The sequence below is a fragment of the Uranotaenia lowii genome, chromosome 3 (genome assembly GCF_029784155.1).
Source record: "Uranotaenia lowii strain MFRU-FL chromosome 3, ASM2978415v1, whole genome shotgun sequence".
NCBI classification, from domain to species: domain Eukaryota; kingdom Metazoa; phylum Arthropoda; class Insecta; order Diptera; family Culicidae; genus Uranotaenia; species Uranotaenia lowii.
In genome coordinates, this window is record NC_073693.1 from 285,052,302 (window position 1) to 285,075,675 (window position 23,374).

The following is a 23,374-nucleotide window of genomic DNA, read 5'->3' on the forward strand; positions in this document are numbered from 1 at the left end:
CTGGACTCGGACCAGTTGGTTTCATTTAGGTTGAAAAACGTTTTCAAATACTTAACTCTACTGCAATTTTTGCGGCAAAATGTACCTTTTCTGAGCAGTGTCCGTTTTATCCGACCATTTTTAAAAAGTGTTATTTGCAAGCATGTTTTGAACAGCTATAAAAACAGTATTGATGAAGTAAATTTACTTATTCTAATGGTTAATGCGATAGCAAACAACCTTAACTGCCCATCTGCACCAAAATTGCGATGAAAAAAGCGATATCTGATTTTCTTGCGATTCTACCTTAGGGTGTCCGTCTTACCCAACTTTCCTAGTTAAACACCGGGAAAATCATAATTTTCAACCGGGAAAAACTTTGGAATTTTAAAACGAAAAATCGCCAGCAAAAAAAATGTATTCGGCGTAAACGTTTATTTTTAATGTATTCTGAGACATTTTTAGTTTTTGTTGGATCTAAAATATTGGTTGTAACTAGTCATATTTTACGCATATTTTTACCACAACATTTGAAAAACTGCTTTCCGAAATTGGACTATTCTTCTAAAAAACTGCTATAATTCCAAAGAAAAACTGTCGCATAGTCAGAATATAGAAAGCTATTGATCATGAATTTGACTAATTAGCTAGCTTAGCTTGATTGACTACTCACATCCACTTTTGATCGTTGAGCCTGAAATTCTTTATCAAGAGTTTAAATCCCAATCCTTAAACAGCTTCTTATATTTTCTAAAATGATTTTCATTATTTGCACATCAATCTCCGCGAGCTCAATCAGGCGTAGCTCAGTAACACTAGTTCCACATCGTCAATGGTTGCTACTCCGTGATTGACCGAGGCACAGTGGTCCAAAACCCAGAAAAGCTGGCCGAAAGTAGATTTTTAAAGCACTCAATATCATCTATCCAAATATTTTATCATGTTTCGGCATTTTCAGGCTACATAAAACCATGAAAATAATAGTCACAAGTTCAGCCGTTTAAAAGTTCTCAAATAAATGCTGAGAAAAGTTTGAATATTTTTCGAAAATTTCGCAAAGATTTTCTTATATTGAATGACGAATAGGTAAAAAAATTGTGAATATATTTTGCTCGGCAATTATTTTTATATTCTGGTTAGCCATATTTTACAGCTAAAATAAAAAATTGTGTTTTGAAATAAGGGGAAATTTATTATATGGAATCTAGTTGAAAACACGATATATATTTAAGATTTTTAAACTTCAACAAGAGATTAAAAAAACCCACATACCTAACTCCACTCTAATTTTACGTTGGTTAGATTCCCACATTTCTGAAGTTCAGAATCTGAACTACAAAATATTGCAAATTGGGCTGCCTTTTTTTTGCTTTTTTTGGAGAACGATTTCGAAGAGTTGAACCACTTTTTTCTTTAAATTTGACTTCTAAGCAAATAACATCCCGGATCATAAACTATATTGATATTTAATTGGATCTCTAGGATCAATTTTCTCAAAAATCCTTTCATTAAACATCCTTATCAAATTATGAAGCACTATCAGTATGCACTTATGTTTAACGTGATTAAATTACGATTCTCAAATATTCTTCTGATTACTGACCAAATCATAGAATCGTTTTGCTGGTCAAAATTCATGAGAACCAAAAATGGTAAAAAACTTTAATGGCATTAAATTATTTTAAAGATAGGAAATATAAAAAAAACCAAAAATAAAAATCAGAAGTCAAATTAAAAATTAAGAAAATATGAAACATAAAGTGTCTTTTTCTCATGTAAAATATTAATGAAGTGTTTTGTGTTGAAACAACAATTTATAGATTAAATGATAACTTAAGAAAAATAACCTACACAACTAAATTTCATAATTTTCTCATTTAACATCAAATTTCTATATTGACGTGTTAATTAATGAAAGAAGAATTAAGCACCAGAGCGTTGTCATGTCCATCTGTTATGATTTCTTTTTATTTGTATTGTAATTTTGAGATGATTTTAGATTCAATGAACCATTCTAGGATGTGAAGGATTTTTCAGCAATCTGTTAGTAAATTTTAATACAGAAAACTACTTACTGAGCTGTTAAAGTTTTTCAAAGTCCTAGGTAAAAAAAAGAAATTTCAAATAAAATATGAGAATAATAAGTTATTTTCAGTGACATTATGATTATTGGACAAATTTAGTAAGTTGCAGGAATAAAAATGTTGAAAACAGACTTTTTGCCAGGTTTTTAGAGAATTGGACCACTGCGCGAGGCCATCAACTTTGTCCAGAGGTCAAAAGAATAATGTCTGGAATTAACAGCACATTCACAATGAACAAAACTTATGCTCTCTCTTTAAACATCAATAACGGCGTCGGCCACGCCCTAGTAGTCTATAGATAAACAAGAAAGAGAGATAAAGCGATTCAAGAATAATTTTTTGGTTTCAGACCGAGGCTACCTCTGCATTAGACTGCCCCAAATTTGTATGAGAAATTTCAAGCTTGTGAAATGTTATGCTCTGCGGGCTTAAATTGATCCTAGGCCTAGTACAAGGTCTCATGTTAAATTTGGGCCGGATCGGATCACTGGAAAGGGTCACTTAACGAGCTTATAGTGTGTATGGGATTTTGAGACATTTTGTTCGGGAGGAACATGAAAATTCAGTTTTTCATGAATAACTTTGGTCCCCTTCGGCCGATTTCTTTTGAAAACGGTTTTTTTCAAGCCTAAACTATGACAAATATTTCATCCGAAGAATGCATTTTGATTCGACTTAGGATAAAAAAGTTATTGAACTTCAAAAATAGGGTAAAACTTCAAAAATGGGGTGATATTAATCATTGTCAATGCTGCGTCAAAATGTTCGAAGCAGTGTCTCTCATTCATTTATAGTGATGAATATCACCCTTAAAAAAGATAACTATTTTTTGAAGCTTAATTACTTTTGTGTCTTAACTTGAATCGAAATGCAGTGTTCGGATAAAATATTTGTCACAGTTTAGGCTTAAAGAAAAACCGTTTTCAAAATATATCGGCCGAAGCGGATTAAAGTTATTCATGAAAAACTGGATTTTCGTGTTCCTCCCGAACAAAATGTCTCAAAATCCCATACAAACTTTAGGCTTGTTGAGCGACCCCTCCCCGTGATCCGATCTGGCCCAAATTTAACATGAGACCTTGTACTAGGCCTAGGATCAGTTTAAGCCTGCAGCGCACAACTTTATCAAATGTCGGGCCATTTGGGGCACTCTACTCTGCATCCTAGCAAAAAAATTGGTTGGTGTTATGATGTTAAAAAAAACCCTAATTTTATTATCAAACTATCCTATTTTTTCCCTCATGAAACTCAAAAGTTTTAAATTGATGTATATTTTCTTATGATTAATCTATCATGTAAAGAGCAAAACTAGTATCATTAACCCTTCACATTTAAAATTTACGATTAATGATCTTGCAAAAATTGAAATTTCCAGCAAAATTCATATTTTTGACGATTTCCAATTTTCCAAAATACACATATACGTGATTGACATATTTCGTTCAAAAACTGACGTGAACATTATTTTATTGAAATTAAAAATCATTTGAGGAAGGATTCAATCAGGATCATCATTAAATTGCAAATCACTCAATGTGGAACGAAATGGAAGAATGATAACGTGATTATCGATCAACTACCGTGGAAGCACCAATGGACGCGCACTTTCAACTTTAATCTTTATTTTCTCCAAAATTCAACATCGAAAATGTCTATGTTTCGCATTTTCTGGTACCTACGCTAAGTATCTTTCACTTTCCATACTAGAAATAATTTTATACTGCTTTTTGAGGTCAGAAAAAAAAACAAACATCGTTTTTGCCGGATGACATTTTTTCTCTTGTCCTTAGCTAGTGAGCTAAGCGGGTTCCTTTTTGTAATTCAGTTTTTTTGTGTTGAATTCGAGCTCCTCGGCAAACATTTTCAAACGCAAGTTGTTTGTAGCATTATAATGAATCATTTGTGAAAAAAAAAGTGATTAGTTTGAAGGTTATGTTGTGGAAAAAATAACATTTTTGTTGTACGCGGCCATTGGAACACTTGATTTTTGAATGTTTCTATCGATGCGCACGGGAAGTCTTCTAGTATTTATCAGCAGTTAAATGTAGAGACAAAGTGTACATAAGAAAGATAAAAGGCAGTCTTTCCGAATAAATTTCCATCATATAACCAACTAAAAAAACACCATTTTTAGAAACAATATCAAAAACGATTATCTAGATGAAAATTGCTACAAGTGTTTGAAATTTGAGGTTAGATAGCAATTCGGATCTGTTTAGTTTTAGTTAATCAATTGCCTCGTGGATTTTCAGACAGCTCGCCGAATGTGTGATAATTTTTCAAAATCGGGACCGAAAACATTGTTCCAAAATAACTTCCGGCAAAATAATGTCGGTTTTATTAATTTCACGACTACGATTCGAGCTTGAGTTTCCTATCAGTTACAATTCAAATGCGGCCCCTTCTGGCCAAAGGCACAACAGTTGCATTGCTTGATTGGTTCGAGACAATAAATATTCCACAATGAATCAAATGAAAACTGCTGGGTTCAAGCAATACAATCTCACTGTACAAATTTGAGAACCTCTTGCTTTGAAATGAACTAATAACGATGCCGGCCAAGTCCGTGTAGTCGATAGGCGATAAGTGCAACATATGTGAAAATTTGTTTCGCGGAATCCGGACGTACGCCAGCTTTCCACAAATCTCATGTTCTGTAATTTCACGACTAGGACTATATTGTACATAAAGTACATAAACTTCGGCCCAAATATTTTATTCACGCATTAACCATTTGCACCAGTAATGCTATCAGGATTTCGTTAGAACGCCAAGGTTCACCTAAAATAGGGTGGAGAAATCTTCTCTAATGATGGTCCATTAGCTTGTCGCTTTGTTGTGTTCCAACGCGAAACCTTTTTCTTGTTTAGTTCGTTTTAATCGATTGCCCCGTAATCTAAGATGTTTTCAAACCTACTTACTTCCTTCCAAACCATTTTGAGTCTATTTATTGGTACAGTTTTCACGCAATTGGCTCCAGACGGCAACGTTACCATTTGTCCCAAATTCGAAGTGGAAAGCTTCGATAAAGTGGGTTGTATTTCCAGACCCTCGGAGCTATCATTTCGAGGCGTAGAAAAATCAAGCTGCATCACTACGAATCTGCATTGCTTCCACACTAGATCTAGCTCCGAGGGTCACCAGTTTCGATGCCACGATCGGGCTCGTTCTTTGAATGTGGTATTTTTGTATCCCTACCTGTTAGTTGTGTTTAAGCCTAGTATACGGAACGCCACGTGGTTAACGGTTTGTCTGATCCAGGGACAGGCTCTCGAGTACGGCCGGTGTCATCTTATAAGAAGAAATGACGAAACCCATTACATTCACAAAGTAATATTGACACCAGAAAACTGCCCCAACACTATTGTTCCGCATATTTATGGCTGCAATTTTAGCAATTATCGAAAATTTTGGAATCATCAGGCCAAACAGTGCCCCAAACCAACGGAAATAGTTCAAACTAATCACCTCAGTTTGTTGTGGATACTACCGGTGGCGTTGGTGGGACTGCGGTTTGTTCATGTTTGTTTTGTGTGCTTAAAAAGTCGATATTTTAATCGGTAAATTAGCTTTTGCAATTATATGACAGAAATATAATATATTAAAAAAACGTGTTTTTTTCCTGAATTATAAATATGAACTTGAAAGAAACAACGATCCAAAACAAAATAAATCTTCAACTATCAAGGCTCAAATCTATAGGGGAGAGTGGGGATACTTGATCCCCTTTTCTTATTTTCACCATATCTTTTTGGAAAAATTTAGCAACTCGCCGTCTTTTATATTTTCTGACAGCTTGTAACTTCATGTTTCTATGCTCCAAAAATAAGAACGATACTTGAACCCGTTGATGAACTAGAAGCATTTTCGTGGGAGTAAAAAAATTGCGATTTTTCTGAAGTTAGGAGAGACTTGATCCCCTATTGAAGGAGATTTGATTTTTTATTCAGGAAGCCGTAATCTTGCATGAAAATCAAACAAAACCTCAAGATAGAATGTTAATTGACTATTTTGGTCATGTTTGTTCTCATTTCATAATTTGAAGCAGACATAAGAAGAAAACTCTATAACTTTGTCTCAACGCTAATAACATTGCATACTTAAAGGCGCTATTTTTTATAATTCAGAGAAAATTAATTATTTTTGCTCTTTTCTTCAGACAATTGTTTGATAAATATTAGTTTTTGGATAAATATTAGTAATTTTGTAATCAGCAATCATAACGATCAATTCAGAAGAAGAATATGCCGTTTGGAAGGGGGATCAATTGTACCCATAATCAACATTTTATAAAACTTTTCCTGAAAAAAGTTGAGAGTTTTCCATTGCTTTGAAAATATGGCATTATGAAGTTCATTTTACGCTCGAACGATTGATACATTGTGACAAACATTTTTTTTCATAATTTTCCCATGTAAGGATCATTTTAAAGTGATGAAAAAGATCTTCAAGTTACATTTTGTGAAATTTTTCGAACAAAATTCAATTACTCAAACAATTATGTTGTTAAAATTTTTTAAACTACAAGCATTGTTATTTAGCTCATTTTGGCACATTTTTCTAGAACATTTGATCTTTGTAAGACATTCCAGTTTCGAGATATAGCTAAGGAATCAAGTATCCCCAAGGATCAAGTATCCTCATTCTACCCTACTGAAAATATCGTCAAATATAACAACAGCAATAAAATTCAGTAAACAAACTATTTTTTTTCCTTTTTCTTTGATTAACAGGTTCGCCTTGAGTCGATCGGTGCCGAGGACATCGTCGATCACAACCCGCGTCTCATTCTCGGTCTCATCTGGACCATCATTCTACGGTTCCAAATCCAGGAAATCGAAATCGATGTGGTAAGTCAAGATTTTTAAGCCAACAGCCAAAAATCTGTTGCCCGTTGCCGTATGCTGATTTCAACCCAAAAATTTAGTTGAATTAGGCAGGAAAAGACATCGAAAGTTATGGTTGATTTAGATATATTTTTGATTTCTGTGTTTGGAAAATAAGTAAAATATAAATAAAGGGGAGCGAAAAATAGGAATGAAGAAACCATGAGAAGGAAGAGAGAAAACAAAGAAAGATTTAAACAGATATTTCGGAAAAAATAGACAGTCAAACAAACTACAAAGGAAGTATAGCAGAAAGCATAATAAGTAACCATAAATATAGGAAAATATCTTGTTTCAACCCAAAATTAGTGTTCAAAGGCAGAAAAGAAAATCAATAGGGATAGAAATAATGATTGATTTAACTACGCTTTTTCTGTAAGAATTCTACAAGAAATTTTTGAAGCCCGATTTTCTTCCAATGGCCGAATAGGTGAGAGAGTTTATAATAAACTAAGGGCAGGGAATAATGAGAATGAAGAAAGGATGAAGAGAAAAACTAAAAACAAAGAAAGAAGACAGAAAAAGAGCGAGCGAGGAAAATATATCAGATAATCGGTTGATAAGAGCTAAATATGAAAAAGGGATACGAGCAAAATATAGAAAGAAGGGAAAGTGGAAGCAGATAAAAAAGCGAAGCGATAGAGTAAAATTTGGAGAAGTATGAGAAGACAAAAGAAGGGTAGAACAAGGTTGCCAGACTGCCCGGTTTTATCCGGGTTTGCTCTGATATTAAGTACAAAATTTGGGAACAGTCCGGCCCGGTCCGGATGCCTGGATTATTTTGAAAAACGCCCGGATTTTGCCCGGATTTATTCACTCTATTTGGCAAATCAAACAAAAAAATTCCAATTTTGATGCAACGGATTATTTTTAGTAAGTTTTACAAAAATTGTAATTAAAAAAGATTTTTTTAAAGCCTTAAATACGATTTAAAACCTGACGATAAATTTTGAGAAAAAAATTATTTTTCAATTTTTTTTCTTGATTTTTGTTAAGTAATTTTTGGGTTTTAACAAAATTTGCCCGAATTTTTGGTCGTCAATTTTGAAATCAAATGCCCGAATTTTACCAGGTTTTCATATAAAATTGTCGGTATTTGCCCGGTCCGGCTACGCGCTGAAAAGATTCTGGCAACCTTAGGGTAGAATATATAGTTTGTCAAGATAGAAAAATAGAGAGCATAGAAAATAGAAACTAGAGAAATGGGAGGAAGAAATCTAGAGCGAAATAAAAAAAATAGTGAGACAGGGTAGAGAAATTCAGAAAGAGGAGATAACATTTTCGAGAGTGAAGAGAGGAATGAAAATACAGAGAGAATAGCATAAAAAGAGGTATAATTTAAGAGAGATCAAAAAGGTCAAATAAGGAAGAGGTAAATATATAAGAGAAAAAGTGTAGAAAGAAAAAATCATATAGAGATAACAAAATAAGATATGAATAAAAGATGATCTCTAGAACTAGATGAGATAAGACATAACAGCAAACATGTTATAATGTTTGAAAATAAGATCCAATAAGGATCGAAACGTTGGAAACGTAAATCAATACGTCGTTTTTGCTAAAAACAAGACTGCAAGCCGAAGAAAAAACTCCCCGAAAAAAATTAAAAAACCTCAAAATAACCTTTCACACCATGTTTTAATTTATCAAACACAATTATGCCACCCGTTTTCTATCAGTTTTCTCGTATTTTTCCCCTTTAACTGTTTAGGTATACCAGAAAAACACCCGAAAAAATATCAAATTTCAAAGCAGTTTGATGGAATCCGTCAGATTAGAAATAACGACATTAATCATATGCAAATGGAAGCTGCACGCCCGGCTCAAAACAAAATTACTACTAATTTATTCGACCTTGGAACGTTTTTTTTCCTTTGCTTATCCGCGCGCGATCAGTTCTTGCAACTGCTCGACGAAAGAATCCAGCCGGACAACTTTCGTTTCGTTTCGATGTGTCGTTGTTCTAATTTTAGAGCATCAGGAGTTTTGAACTCACAATTTTTCTTTGTTTTTTTTTCTGTTCCTTACGCAGGATGAGGAAAATGAATCGTCCGAGAAGAAATCCGCCAAAGATGCGCTGTTGTTGTGGTGCCAGCGGAAGACGCAGGGTTACCAGCACGTGCACATCACCGATTTTACAGGTTCGTGGCGTTCTGGGTTGGGCTTCAATGCGCTGATCCATTCGCACCGGCCGGATCTGTTCGACTACAATGCGTTGATGCCGGGCCGGAACATAGATAACCTGAATCATGCCTTTGAGGTGGCGGATCGGGAACTGGGAATTCCCCGGTTGCTCGATGCCGAGGATATCGATACGGCCCGACCGGACGAGAAATCGATCCTCACCTATGTGGCCAGCTACTATCACACGTTCGCGCGGATGAAGAACGAACAGAAGGGCGGCAAGCGGATTGCCAACGTAAGTTCATATTTAGATTTTATTTCAGATATATATTTTAAAAATTTTATACGGAATATTTAAAAAAAAATTTAACGTCAATCCATCCAATGTTCCGAACACAGATCGTCAACAAACTGATGGATGCCGACAAAAAGAAAATGCAATTTGAGAACCTTATCACTGATCTGCTCAGCTGGATTCGGACGAAAACCGTCCAGCTAGAGAAGCGAAACTTCCCTAACTCGGTAGAGGGCATTCAGGGGCAGCTACTAGCGTTCAAAGAGTACCGTACTATCGAGAAACCTCCCAAATATAAGGAGAGATCCGAGATCGAAGCACTCTACTTCCACGTCAATACGCTGCTGAAGTCACTCAATCAACCACACTACACTCCCCAAGACGGCAAAATGATCAACGACATCGAAAAAGCTTGGCGATTGCTAGAAAACGCCGAACACAGTCGAGAAGTTGCGCTACGAGACGAACTGTTGCGTCAAGAGAAATTGGAACAGTTAAATTACAAATTCGAAAAGAAGTCAGTATTACGGGAAGGATACTTGAACGAGATGATCCAGGTTCTGTCGGATCCTCGATACGGTGCCAATCTGCGCCAGGTAGATGCCACGGTGAAGAAACACGAAGCCATTTCTGCCGATATCCTATCCCGAACCGATCGTTTCAACGACCTTACGGAAATGTGCAATGAACTACACGAAGAGAACTACCACGGAAAAGACAAAGTCAAACATCGAGAAACCGAAGTCGTCACCAAGTGGAAGGGACTTCTGGAACTGCTCGAGAACCATAGATTTAAGCTTACACACATGAGCGGATTGATGAATCTGCTGCGAGAAATCGACACTACCATGGAAACCATCAAAGCACTTAAAGTGCAATTCGCTTCCGAAGATGTCGGACCGCATCTACTGGGAGTCGAGGAACTGCTACAAGCACACTCACTGCTAGAGCTACAGGTCACTACCCTAGGGGAAACCCAACGACGTTTCAACCGCCAAGGGGAAGCAATAAAGAAATCTGGAGTCAAAGACACCAGTCAGCTAGATCAGAAACTAGATGAACTATCACAGGCGTATCAGGAACTGCACGGTTGCAGTGCGGAACGAAGAGCTCGGCTCGACGAAGCCCGCGATTTCTATCAATTCGTCGAAGATCATGAAAACGAAGAAGGATGGCTCGTGGACAAACAGCGTATTTGCAAAGCGGGAATCACCGCCAAAGATCTTCGCGCAGTAGTTTCTCTGCAACAGAAACACAAAGCCCTGGAAGACGAAATGAAGGTCAGAAAGCCAAAAACTGCTCAAATAACAGAAGCAGGAAAGAAACTCATCACCGACAAACATCCCAGACATGCCGATGTTCAAGGCAAGATCGACTCTCTTCAAGAGCACTGGAAGGCTCTGGAGGAACTTGTCGAAGTACGTAAACGACAACTCGATGACGCTGCCGAAGCTTACCAATTCTACGCCGATGCGAACGAAGCCGATTCGTGGCTAAACGAAAAAATGGCTCTCGTCGCGTCTGATGACTACGGCGTTGATGAGCCCTCAGCCCAAGCCCTTCTTCAACGCCATCGAGATCTACAAGGAGAGCTCAACGCCTACTCTGGTGACATCCTAAACTTGAATCAACAAGCAGACAAACTCATCAAAGCAGGCATTTGTACCCTAGATTTGTCAGCAGAACCAGAACCGGCAACAAACGAAGGCGAACAGGAGGAATGGGTCAACGAAACCCGCCTGGTTCCCAAAGAAGTTTGGGAAGAAGAACCCGTCGAAAGGTTGGAACACAAAACAGTCACCGAAAACAAACTTCTCCCTCACGTACGGGCTCTTTATCCCTTCGATGGACAGGGTATGAAGATGGCCAAAGGCGAAATCATGATCCTACAAAACAAAACCAACAACGATTGGTGGAACGTTCGAAAGCTGGACGGTACCGAAGGGTTCGTTCCCGCCAACTACGTCAAAGACATTGAAGCACGACCTGTCCCCTGTTTGATACGTAAGGCAGAAAAGGTCAAAGTTATGCAGAAAGTTAAAAAGACTATTCTGGTGAAGCAGGTGATCCCAGTCAAGCGTGTGCGACCGGCCAAGGCTAGCCAAGCCAAACCATTGGTCAAACGACGAACCGAGGGTGACACCACCATCGATAGTAACGACAGCGTAGATAAGCGCCAGAAACACATTAACAGCACTTACGACCAGCTTCAGGAACTTGCTGAACGTCGACGAGCCCTTCTAGAAGACTCCATCTGCCTGTTCCGATTCTACCGCGAATGCGATGATTTTGAGAAATGGATCAAGGACAAAGAGAAGATGCTTCGCACCGAAGATCCGAAAGACAACGTTGAATCGGCCAAACGTAAGTTCGAAACGTTCCTCACCGATTTGTCGGCTTCATCAAAACGTGTCGAGGCTATCGATTCCGATGTTGAAGACTTTGTCCGACAGGGACATTCGCAGTTGGATAAAGTGAAAGCTAGACAACGACAAATCCATCAAATGTGGGAACACTTAAACTATCTTAAAGGACAGAAAGAGAAGAACCTCGAAGGAGCATCAAGTGTGGAGTTGTTCAACCGCACTTGTGAAGAAGCAATCGATTGGATGAACGAAAAGATGACTCAGCTGGATACAGCGGAGGTTGGTCCGGACTTGAAAACTGTCAAAGCTCTACAGCGTCGTCACGAAAATTTGGAACGCGAACTAGCACCCGTGCAAGAAAAGGTAAACCGAGTAAACCTTCTCGGAAATTCTGTCAAGAACTCGTATCCTTCCGAAAGAGACAACGTCACCGCGAAGCAGAAAGATATCCAAAACCTTTGGAAGAAATGCCAAGAGAAGGCAAAAGAACGACGATCCAGGTTGGAAAACGCAGTTGGACAACAAATCTTTACGAACGGTACCAAAGCGCTAATCGCTTGGCTAGAAGACGTTCATAATCAGCTGAATGCTGAAGAGACTGCTAGAGATGTTGAAACAGCAGAAAACTTGTTGAAGAAACATAATGACCTGGCTGAAGAAATCAAAGCCCATGAAGACGAATTCAGACAACTTGCACAACTGGGAAGCCAGTTGCTACAACGCAACCCTGGCTTAGTTGAGATCCCTGAAATGCAACAGAAACTTGCTACCGAGCAAGAAGCGCTTAACGACGCTTGGAACGTCAAGGAGAAAAAGTTGAAGCAATGCATCGAGCTGCAGGTGTTCAATCGAGAGGCAGACAAGATCGATGCTACCACCAAGAGTCACGAGGCTTACCTCGAGTACGATGACCTCGGTAACTCGCTGGACGATGTCGAAGCCATTCTTAAACGACACACTGACTTCGAGAACTCCTTGGGAGCTCAAGATAAAATTTTGAAGAATTTCTCAGAAGGTGCGGATAAACTAATACGTAACAACCATTACGAAGCAGAGCACATCGGTGAACGACGTGATCAAGTACTTGCCCGTCGCGAAAAGGTGAAACACCTGGCCCAGAAGCGAAGAAACGCACTTCAAGCTTCCAAGGACTTCCAACAGTTTTGCGCTGACGTTGATGACCTCAACGGATGGCTTGCAGATAAAACCAAGATTGCTAGCGATGAGAGCTACAAGGATTTGACGAATCTACCCCGGAAACTACAGAAACACAAAGCCTTTGAACGTGAGCTGCGAGCTAACGAAGGTCAGTTGCGAACTGTCAACAAAGAAGGCGAAGCCCTGATCAAGACGAACAATCGAGCGGATGAAGTGACGCGAATGCTCGCCGCTGTCAATCAGAAGTGGAAGGATTTGAACAATTCTTCACTGGAAAAAGGAAGGCGTCTGGAGCAAGCTTCACTGCAGCGAGAGCATAATCGAAACATCGAAGATGCCAAGAACAAGCTGGAAGAACTGGACTCAGCACTACAGAGCAAACAGGTTGGCAACGATCTGCGTAGTTGCAAAGATTTGATGAACAAACACCAGATCCTGGAGAATGACATCAGTATGTGGGAACAGAAGGTTGCCGAACTGGTGACTTCTGGCGAGGAAATGGCCCACGAGGGTCATTTCGACGCCAACAATATCAAAAACGAAACCAAGAAATTACAGAATCAGTTTGCAAACTTGAAAGGTCCTGCAGCTAAGCGTCGAGAGGCGTTGGAAGAAAGCTTACGGTTCCATAAATTTGTCTTTGAACTCGATGCAGAGCTGCAATGGATCAACGAACGTTTACCCGCGGCGAGCTCCGAAGTTATCGGACAAAATCTTCATCAAGCTCAAAGTTTGTACAAGAAACATAAGAAACTGGAAGCTGAAGTTGAGGGTCATCAATCGATGATCAACAGAACGTTGACCTCTGCTGAAAATTTGATCAACCAGAATCATCCCGAAAAAACCAAGGTTAAAGAACTATGCCAAACGTTGGAACTGGCGTGGAACGACTTGCAGGAAAAGGCTGTCGAGCGTTCAAAGAAGCTGGAACTTTCACTCAAAGCGCAACAATACCTTTCGGAAGCAGGAGAAATAGAGACATGGCTCGGTGAACGTAACAACGTTCTTCGATCGACCGACTATGGTCGGGATCGAGATTCGGCTACAAAGTTGCTAACGAAGCACAAGGCCATCGAGTTGGAGCTGGACACGTATTCCGGTATTGTGTCAGAAATGGGACACACAGCCTCGGCAATGGTTGCAGCGAAACATCCGGACAGTAAAATCATTGCCACAAAGCAACAGCTGGTCGAGAAAATGCTGAAGTCCTTGCAGAAACTGGCCGCCCAACGGCAGCTTCGGCTGATGGAAAGCTTGTATCGGCACGAATACTTCATGGAGTCGGCTGAACTGGAACAGTGGATCAAGGAGCAGGAACAGGCCGTCAATTCGGAAGACTACGGCCACGATTATGAACATTTATTAGTGAGTACAATTTCTCTTGAGAGTTTTACCACGTAGTTAAACATCTCTTTTTGTAGATCCTTAAAAACAAGTTTGACGATCTGAAGCATCGCATTGAAGTGGGAGCTGAGCGATTCAACCAATGCGAAGAAGTCGCCAAGAAGTTGATCGGTAGCGACAGTCCTTACGTAGCTGACATCGAAAGGGGCCAGGAACAACTCAGGTAAGTCATCTAAACTCCAAAAAATAAAGTATATTGGGAGCTTAACAGCACTGTAAATATATTCTGCTGATCCAATCGCAACTATTTTCTGTCAATTTCTTATTCTTTCTATGAACCCCTATATACCTCCCCTGCCCCCTGGTGTAACTATAAATCCCTACTATTAACATGCATGCTATTTTGGAACTGCATCAAATTTTGCAAAAATTGTAACGGTCGGTCGGTGCTTCAAAACATCCCCCGAAACATCCTAGCAGGAACGAACAGGCCTACACCGAAGCCCAGTTGGATGTTGTCGAGCGACATGATCAAATTTGGTAAACTATCCTTGAGAACCTAATCTCACACGTTCGCTTTAAACTTATTATGTGTCGTCTGATCATTTGTCACTGTCATAAAAGTTCGATCGAAATTTCTACCCCTAAAAGTTCATGTAATTGGGATTTCTGTTATCAAAAATAAAAAAAATTAATTCATAGTGTTTTAAAATTGGCTGTCGCGTTTATGGGTATATGCATTGGAAGATTGCAATCGAAAAAATGAGACATCATTTTACTTAGAGCAAGACTTATTTAATTTTCCGGGTTTTAAGTACCCAAATCTAGCTATCATTCCACTAACTTTTTTCACTTCACAACAAATCCATGAAAATCCTGAAAGTTTGTTCGTCCAAATACCAAGTTTCTTATGGCATTCATAACCTGTTTTAGCAATTGCTGGCAAAACCTTCTGAAGCTGTTGTCAGCCCGGGAGAAGAAACTCCATGCTGCGGGTGAAATCCATCGCTTCCACAGAGATGCTGCCGAAGCACTTTTCCGTATCCAGGTGAGTTACAAAAAAAGTTTCAAAGTTTAAAATTGTCCTTCAACAACTTCCCTTATTCAAAAAAAATCCGAAAATAGGACAAGAATGCAGCTCTATCTACTGAGTTGGGTAAGGATTTGAACTCTGCCTTGGCCTTGACTCGCAAACACGAAGCGTTTGAAAACGAATTGGTTGCCTTGGAGGCACAACTTCAAGTACTGGTTGACGATTCGATGGACCTTCAATCCAAATACCCTGGTGACAATGCCAAGGCCATTGGCGTTGAGCGGGAAAATGTTGTCCACGGTTGGGACATGTTGAAGGAAAAGTCCGCTCTGCGAAACGATCAGTTGCAGGCTAGCTGCGATTTGCAACACTTCTTGACTCAGGTACGTGATCTTATGTCCTGGGCTACAAATTTGCGGGCTACCCTGCAGGCCGAAGAACATGTGAGCGATGCCACCGGTGCAACAGCTCTCAAAATCCAACACGATGCGATATATGGTGAGATCGAAGCTAGGGAGGAAACTTTCCGCTATTTGAACGAACTGAGCGATTCGATGGTACAGACAGGTCACTACGCCGCCACAGAAGTGGAAGAGAAATGCTCGGCTCTGCTGGATGAACGAGCTAAACTTCACTCGGCTTACAGCAAAAAGAAAATATTGCTGGAACAGAAGATCGACCTGTTCTGTTTTATGCGAGACGCGAAGGTGATCGACAACCTTAGCAGCGGCCAGGAAGCTACGCTTTCCAGCTCAGATTTCGGACAAACTGTAGAAGTTGTTCAAGATCAGGTGAAGAAACACGACGCCTTTGAGAAACTCATTCAAACGCAGGATGAGAAGGTTGCCATTTTGCAAGACCACGGCAGAAAGCTGGTCGAACAAAATCACTTCGACAGTGAGAACATAAGGAAACGATTGCGAGAAATTTTCGATCGCAGACAAAAGATCAAGGAATTGTGCACTTTGAGAAGACAGAAGCTGCAACATGCTCTGCTGTATGCTCAGTTTATCCGGGATTGCGCTGAGGCTGGTGCCTGGATAAACGAAAAGCAAAAGAAATTGGAAGCAGATGCACATACGTTTGCAGACGTTTCCAATATGGAAGATAAGGTCAAGAAACTGCAGAAGCATCAGGCCTTCCAAGCTGAAGTTGCTGCCAATGAGGGACGAATCAAAGAAGTCAAGCAGATGGGAGAAACACTGATCGCTAAGCGACATGAATGTGCTTCGGAAATCGAGGAAGAAGTTCGTAAGCTGAGCGAATCCTGGAATGTTCTTATCAACGAAGTTGCCTCCAGAGGACGAGGTCTGGAAGAGGCTCAGGACATTTTGGAATTTAACAGCCAGTTGGACAAACTGGAGGCATGGATTCGAGACAAAGAAATGATGGTGAATGCTAGTGACACCGGTCGTGATTTGGAGCATTGCAATGCTTTGAAGCGGAAACTCGATGACGTCGATTCCGACATGCGTGTTGACGACCAACGTATCAAGATGATAAACGTATTAGCTGACAAGCTTCTTACACAAGACAAAGCTCCAAATGAAGCTAAGAATGTCCAACAGAGAAGAAACAACTTCAACAACAAGTGGAAGTCTCTGCAGGGAGCTTTGAACAAATACCGAGAGTTGCTTGACGGAGCAAACGAGATTCACGTCTTCAACCGAGATGTTGACGACACTGCCGAGCGTATCGCTGAAAAACAACTAGCAATGAGCGTCGAAGACATCGGAAGGGACTTAAATGCTGTGGAGTCGCTGAAGCGGAAACAAGACGCTTTGCAACGCGATATGACAGCCGTACACCAAAAGATTGGTGAACACGATAAGCGAGCTGCTGCGTTGATGCAGAAATATCCGGACAATGTAGTTCCGATCGAAGAAAAGTTGGAAGAGCTCAAACGTCAATGGAATAACTTACAAGAATCTAGCGTCAAACGGGTAGGAACACTAGAAAACGCCTACACTGCTCACAGGTTCACTGCAGATGTAAAGGAGCTAGAGCTGTGGACCAACGACATCATCAAGAAAATGGACTCAGTAACAAACCCGACGACGATTGCCGAATGTCAAGCGCAGATCCAGTTGCACCGGGAGCGCAAAGCAGAAATCGACGGAAGAGACAAAGTTTTCAAAGTCCTGCAGGAACATGGAGAACAGCTGGTTGCTGAAAACAAAGCGCAGGGTATCAAGAACGACTACGTTGAAAAGGCTTTGCGTCAGCTGGAAGACTTAAACAAGCACCTGCACGACTCCTGGAAGGGTAAGAATCGTGGCTTGAAGGAAGCCCATCAGCTGCAACAGTTCAAAGAACAAGCTGAGCAGATTGAAGCCTGGTTGGCTAATAAGGAAGCTTTCCTGAACAACGACGATCTAGGAGAGTCTTTCACTGCGGTGGAAGCACTAATCAAGAAACATGAAGCCTTTGAAAAACTTCTTGCTGCCAGTAGAATTGATGAGCTGGAACGATTCGCAGAGAAAATATTGGCCGAAAGTCCCTTCGAAGCAGATATTATTAAACAGAGGCTCTGTTTAGTTATTGCTAGAAAAGACAAATTATTAGCTTCATCAGCAGCTAGGAAGCAGAAACTGCAAGAATCGCTTCAGTTGCAACAGTTCCTACGAGGGCTTTACGAAGTTGCCAAATGGATTGGCCACAAAATGCAAGTTGCTTTGGACGAGAACTATCGGGAGCCAAGCAATCTTCAGAGTAAAATCCAGAAGCATACCGCTTTTGATGCGGAGCTGGGAGCAAATTCCAGCAGAGTTACTGGAATAATCGATGAAGGAGAATCATTGATCAACGCAGAGCACTACGCTGGTGGTCTGGTACAGGAGCAGCTGGACATGTTGGAAGCCGACTGGCAGAAGCTGCGTGAAGCGTCGCGAGAAAAGAAAGAACGCTTGGCTCAGGCCTACGATGCGCGGCTGTTCATTCGAAACTTGGATGATTTCAGCACCTGGATGGACGAAGTTGAACTACAACTATCTTCGGAAGATTACGGAAGGGACTTGGCTTCGGTCAGTAATTTGCTGAAGAAACATGAAATGCTTGAGGCAGATGTTGCCCATCATTTGGAAACTTGTGATCAGATCAAGGCTACTGACGATAAGTTCCTAGCCTCAGACCATTTCTTGAAGGACGAACTTCACGAAGCAGCGATGGTAACCATTAAGCGATACCACTCGTTGCACGAACCTACCACAATTCGACGAGACAATTTGGAAGATTCTCTGCAGCTGCATCAGTTCCTGCGAGATGCTGAAGACGAGCTTTCATGGTTGAACGAAAAGGAACCTTTAGCCGGTTCGAAGGACCTAGGAAATAGTTTGACGGCGGTGCAAAGCTTGCAGAAGAAACATCAAGCTCTGGAAGCGGAAATTTTATCAAGGGAACCGATCATTCTGGCGCTTATTCAACGTGGTCAACAGATGGTTCGAGAAAACCACTACGCGGTGGAGCAAATCGATGGGCAGTGCAGTTTGCTTCAGCAAAAGTTGATCAATTTACGTAATTTGACTAACGTACGGCGTTTGAGGCTGCTGGATGCTGTTGAGAGTCAGCAATTCTACGCGGAAGCCAATGAAGCGGAAGGATGGCTGCGGGAGAAAAAGCCTATTATTTCGTCGCACGATTATGGTAAGGACGAGGATTCGGTGAGCTCACTTCAAAAGAAACTTGAAGCGCTGCAGCGGGAACTGGTGGCATTCGATCCGACTGTCGAGAAGATCGATAAGCTGGCCAGTGGGTTGCAGGAACGAGGGCACTTCGATAGCGAAAAGATTAAGGCCAAGAACGATAAAATTCAGTATCAGTTCCAGGAGCTAAATCGATTAGCTGGGGAGCGGGAGAAGAAGTTGGCGGAAACGAAGAAGCTGTTCGAGTTTGTTCGAGAGATTGACGACCTTCAAGAATGGATCGAGATGCAGATGACTACAGCGGGATCCGAAGAGTATGGTACGGATGTGGAACATGTGGAGCAGTTGACGGCACAATTTGAGTCGTTCGTTTCAAATATGAACTCCAATGAAGGTCGTGTTCATGCGTGTGTTGCCAAGGGAGAATCGCTGCTGAATGAGGGAAATCCTAATAAGGATTTGATTAAGGCGAAGCGCGACGAGACGAAGCAGCTTTGGGATGAGCTGAAGGATTTGGTTGTGGCACGACAGGAAGCTTTGGCTGGAGCGAAACAGGTTCATGTGTTCGATAGGACAGCAGATGAAACAATCAGCTGGATCAATGAAAAAATCTCAGCGGTGTTGTCTGAGGATTACGGTCACGATTTAGAGACAATCCAGGCTTTAGTGCGAACACACGACAGCTTTGAAGTTGAACTTGGAGCGATCAAGGAACAGCTCGAGTCGGTTGTAACGGAAGCACAAAAGTTGGGTGATACATTCCCCGATGCCAAAGAACACATTGAGGTCAAACGAGATGAGGCGATTGAGGTTTGGTCCGAGCTGAAGGAAAAAACTGTTCAGCGCAAAGAGAAGCTTATGCAGGCCGAACAACTACAAGCATACTTCGATGAGTATCGAGATTTGATGGCTTGGATCAATGAGATGCTTGCACAGATCACAGCTCCAGATCTTGCCAAGGATGTAGCTGGGGCGGAAGCTCTTATAGCTAAAATCAAAGAACATCGAACAGAAGTTGATTCGCGAAAGGAGGGATTCGAAACGTTCTACAAAACCGGAACTAAGCTTATTAAAGATGGACATTTTTTGGCAAACGAGGTACAGGAGAAAATTGCCGTGCTGAATCAAAGGAAGCGTCTACTGGATAATACGATTAATCAGCGAGAAGAAATCTACGAGCTGAACTTGGACACACAAATCTTCTTGAAGGAAGCTGAAGTGATAGAGAAGTGGATCATAACGAGACAGGTGCAGTTGAAGGATGGTAAGCTGGGAGAAAACATTGCTCAGGTTGAAGATCTTATCCGAAAACACGAAGACTTTGAGAAGACAGTAATTGCCCAGGAGGAGAAGGTCTTGGCATTAAAACGGATCACACTACTTGAGCAGAAGTTTAAGAAACAACTGGAAGCCGAACAAGCAGCCCGAATCGCAGAGAAGGAAAGAGTCGAGCGAGAACGCCACGAAGCGCTTAAACAAAAAGAGGTTCAAAGAATCACCGAAGAGCGCCGAAGACACGATCCGAATGCATCGGCTATCAATGGTTTTACAGAGACTCCCACCAAATCTTCTACCCCTAGTCATCTTTCGCCGGCAAGTGCAAATGCTGGTATCTCCAAGGAAGCGCCAGATGTATCCCCGGTGCAGAAGTCCAATTCGTTCGCAACCATGATTCAGGAACGGCTTCGACGCGGTTCGGAAGGAAACATTAAACGGGCTGAGAGCATGAAGATCGGTCCGAAACCAGCCAAGCGAACCCCATCCTTCACAACTCGACGACGGGCGCAGAGTTTCCGAAAGAACCAGCGAGGCAGCGATTCGAACGAGTCTGACCTACCTCCGGTTGAGGTACAGGGAATGCTCGATCGCAAACACGAACTACAATCCGGTGGCAAGAAGGCTCCAGTTCGTTCCTGGAAACCATATTACACGGTCCTGTGCGGTCAGTTGCTGTGTTTCTTCAAGGACGCCGAAGACTTTGCCCAGAAGAAGGCTGCCACTGCTCCGGTCAACATACTAAACGCCAAATGCGACCGGGCCGAGGATTACACCAAAAAGAAGAACGTTTTCCGGCTGGTGTTACTGGATGGCTCGGAGTTCCTTTTCCTCACCGGTTCCAAGGAGTCAATGAGCGAATGGATCAACAAAATTGCCTTCCACGCCGCACTCCCGCCCAATTTGCAGCTTATGAGCTACGATGAATCAATGAAGGTATGTTTCGGTTTGTTCTAAAAAAAAGTAGATTTTTAAGCTAGATTTTCCCCCACAGTCCCAGGTATCAGCGCAGTCCCCGATCCTAGATCGTAGCGACGCTAACTCGTCCATTAGCTCCCGAACGTCTTCGCCCGATTCGCAGCGGCGAGACTCCCGTGCCTCCCTAAACAGTGCGAAATCCGGTGGTTCCGGTAGCAATGCCAGTAGCAGCATACAGTCCACCAACAGCACCACCCCCCAAATCAATTTCCTGCAGAAGCAGAAGGAGTTGCGTGAGCTAGAAAATCAGGTCAGTTTCCTTTTTATCAGATAACTTAAAATCTCATACAACTTTAGTTTTATACGATTCTGCTACGGCAAGTACGCTATGTATGTATATGATAGTTCGATAAGGGTTGCACTTCAAGCTGAATTCTTTTTCGATTACTCGGGTTATTCCGTACATCAGAATTAATGTAATCTAGTCGTTCTTATTTTCTCACAAATTAGCAACGCCTCTCGCAACAACAGATGAGTACGTTCCAGATGCCCCAATCCCCTACCCAGGAAGTCTACAACTTGGCCGATAAGCCTCCAATACCTCCGAGGGGAGTTCCGCCTCCGGTTCCCCAAAGGCAATCCAGCAGTGACAACGTTAGCAATAATAACAACGTTAGTGGCAATCCAACAGTACAAATTCGCTCCAAAACCAGCAGCGGTAGTAGTGGAAGTTTCAATGGAAATGGTAAGGCTGCCATTGAACTGCAACATAATGCAGGATCACTTATCAATACTATCTTCAACAGATTACGACAACGGAAACTACACCAACACAAATAACACCCGACCATTTTCATACCAACCAAATTCATCGAGTCAACAACGGAGTATTCCCCAAAATGGTAACAACCCAACCAACAACGGTAACGGAAACGGCGAAGACGTCTGGTTACGTCACAGTGAATTGAGGTCATCCGGTAAGTTGTTACTCTTTCCAACCCAATAATATACCCGTAACCTAGAAACTACATGTGCTCCCATTATTGTGCCCATTCCATGTGCTGTGTCCCCGTTAATACCCCCCTTGTATGTACATGTCTGTAGAAAATCCTCCACCACCACTACCAGCAACTTCACCCCCGTTGAGTACCTTCTCTCCGTTGAAACCATCAACTGGTTATCAGCAGCAGCAGCAACACCAGCACCACCATCAGCAACAACCACACCCGAACCAGAAACATCACCCGCAGCAACATCAAGATCAGTTCATGCGCCGAGAACGGGAACAATCTGGCGCAAATAACTACCTGAAAATGACCAACCCCCCGCCTCCCCCAGTAGTAGGCAATAGCCACGGCAGCAGTCGAGACATCGGTAGTAACATGTCCCGGACCACGTGGCATCACCACCTGGGTCCACCACTAGCAGGAGCACCGGGAACCAACGGAGGCGTCGAGTATCTGAACAACGGCAACAGCAGCAATACCTTCGGCAATAACATCAACCTGGACGGATACAGCTCCGGTTAGCGCATTCCCTCTCTCGGCTTGTTGTTTGTGGCGGGTTTTCTTGGAACGGGCGATGCAGGGGTTTTCTCTGGCTTATGTTTTACCACTAACGATCATTCTGTGGAAATTTGTGTACTGTACTTTAAATCTCAGTAGAGGACCGTTTAGAGGTTGAGTCCCAATCTTCCTCGTAACTGATCTGATTGATAGGGGATACTAGTGTGGTCAATTGTGCTAGCGATCGCAAAAATCACTTTTACCTTCTTAAAGCTACTACTAGTTGAGAGGACTTCTGACCACTAGGGCCACTCAAACCATTCCGGCTTCCAGTAGTTGCCAGGCCAGGCCTACCACGAAATTGGAACGATTTTCCCTGTTGATTTCCATCGACTTGGTCTTTCCGACATTGATTTTGAGGCCTGCTGCCTTGGAGTTTTCGGTGAGGTCGTTGAGTTTGCTCTGCATGTCTTGTAGTCTTTGGGCGAGCAAAACAATATCGTCAGCCAGGTCAAGGTCGTTCAGTTGCTCCATTGTCGAAGGATTTTTCGGCAGTCCTCGGTTTGCTCTACAGTCAATCGATCCAGTCAAGATCTCATCCATTACGATGAGAAAGAGTAGCGGTGATAAGATACATCCTTGTCTCACTCCAGCAGTTATCGGGATTGGATCAGACAAGACACCATCGTGCAGGATCTTGCACGAAAATGCCTCTCGTATTGTGCTTCGATGAGATGGGCTAGTGTCTCTGGGTCTCCTTGTCGCC

At 41.7% G+C, this 23,374-nt stretch overlaps 1 protein-coding gene across 7 annotated transcripts in view; it reads left to right on the top strand.

The window, feature by feature from the left end:
- The window catches only part of LOC129758230 (spectrin beta chain, non-erythrocytic 1-like), a 252,949-nt gene that overhangs the window by 224,651 nt on the left and 4,924 nt on the right, over window positions 1-23,374 (top strand). For 3 of the 7 annotated variants that reach the window (XM_055755697.1, XM_055755694.1, XM_055755693.1), the window contains 11 exons: window positions 6,797-6,913; window positions 8,982-9,368; window positions 9,473-14,257; window positions 14,314-14,459; window positions 14,714-14,776; window positions 15,170-15,284; window positions 15,362-21,121; window positions 21,180-21,413; window positions 21,614-21,848; window positions 21,910-22,080; window positions 22,208-22,627. In XM_055755697.1, the coding sequence (XP_055611672.1) occupies window positions 6,797-6,913; window positions 8,982-9,368; window positions 9,473-14,257; window positions 14,314-14,459; window positions 14,714-14,776; window positions 15,170-15,284; window positions 15,362-21,121; window positions 21,180-21,413; window positions 21,614-21,848; window positions 21,910-22,080; window positions 22,208-22,627 (12,433 nt within the window). The remainder of the gene's footprint in view (window positions 1-6,796; window positions 6,914-8,981; window positions 9,369-9,472; window positions 14,258-14,313; window positions 14,460-14,713; window positions 14,777-15,169; window positions 15,285-15,361; window positions 21,122-21,179; window positions 21,414-21,613; window positions 21,849-21,909; window positions 22,081-22,207; window positions 22,628-23,374) is intronic. The other 4 variants (XM_055755695.1, XM_055755698.1, XM_055755696.1 and 1 more) reach the window with 4 other exon arrangements.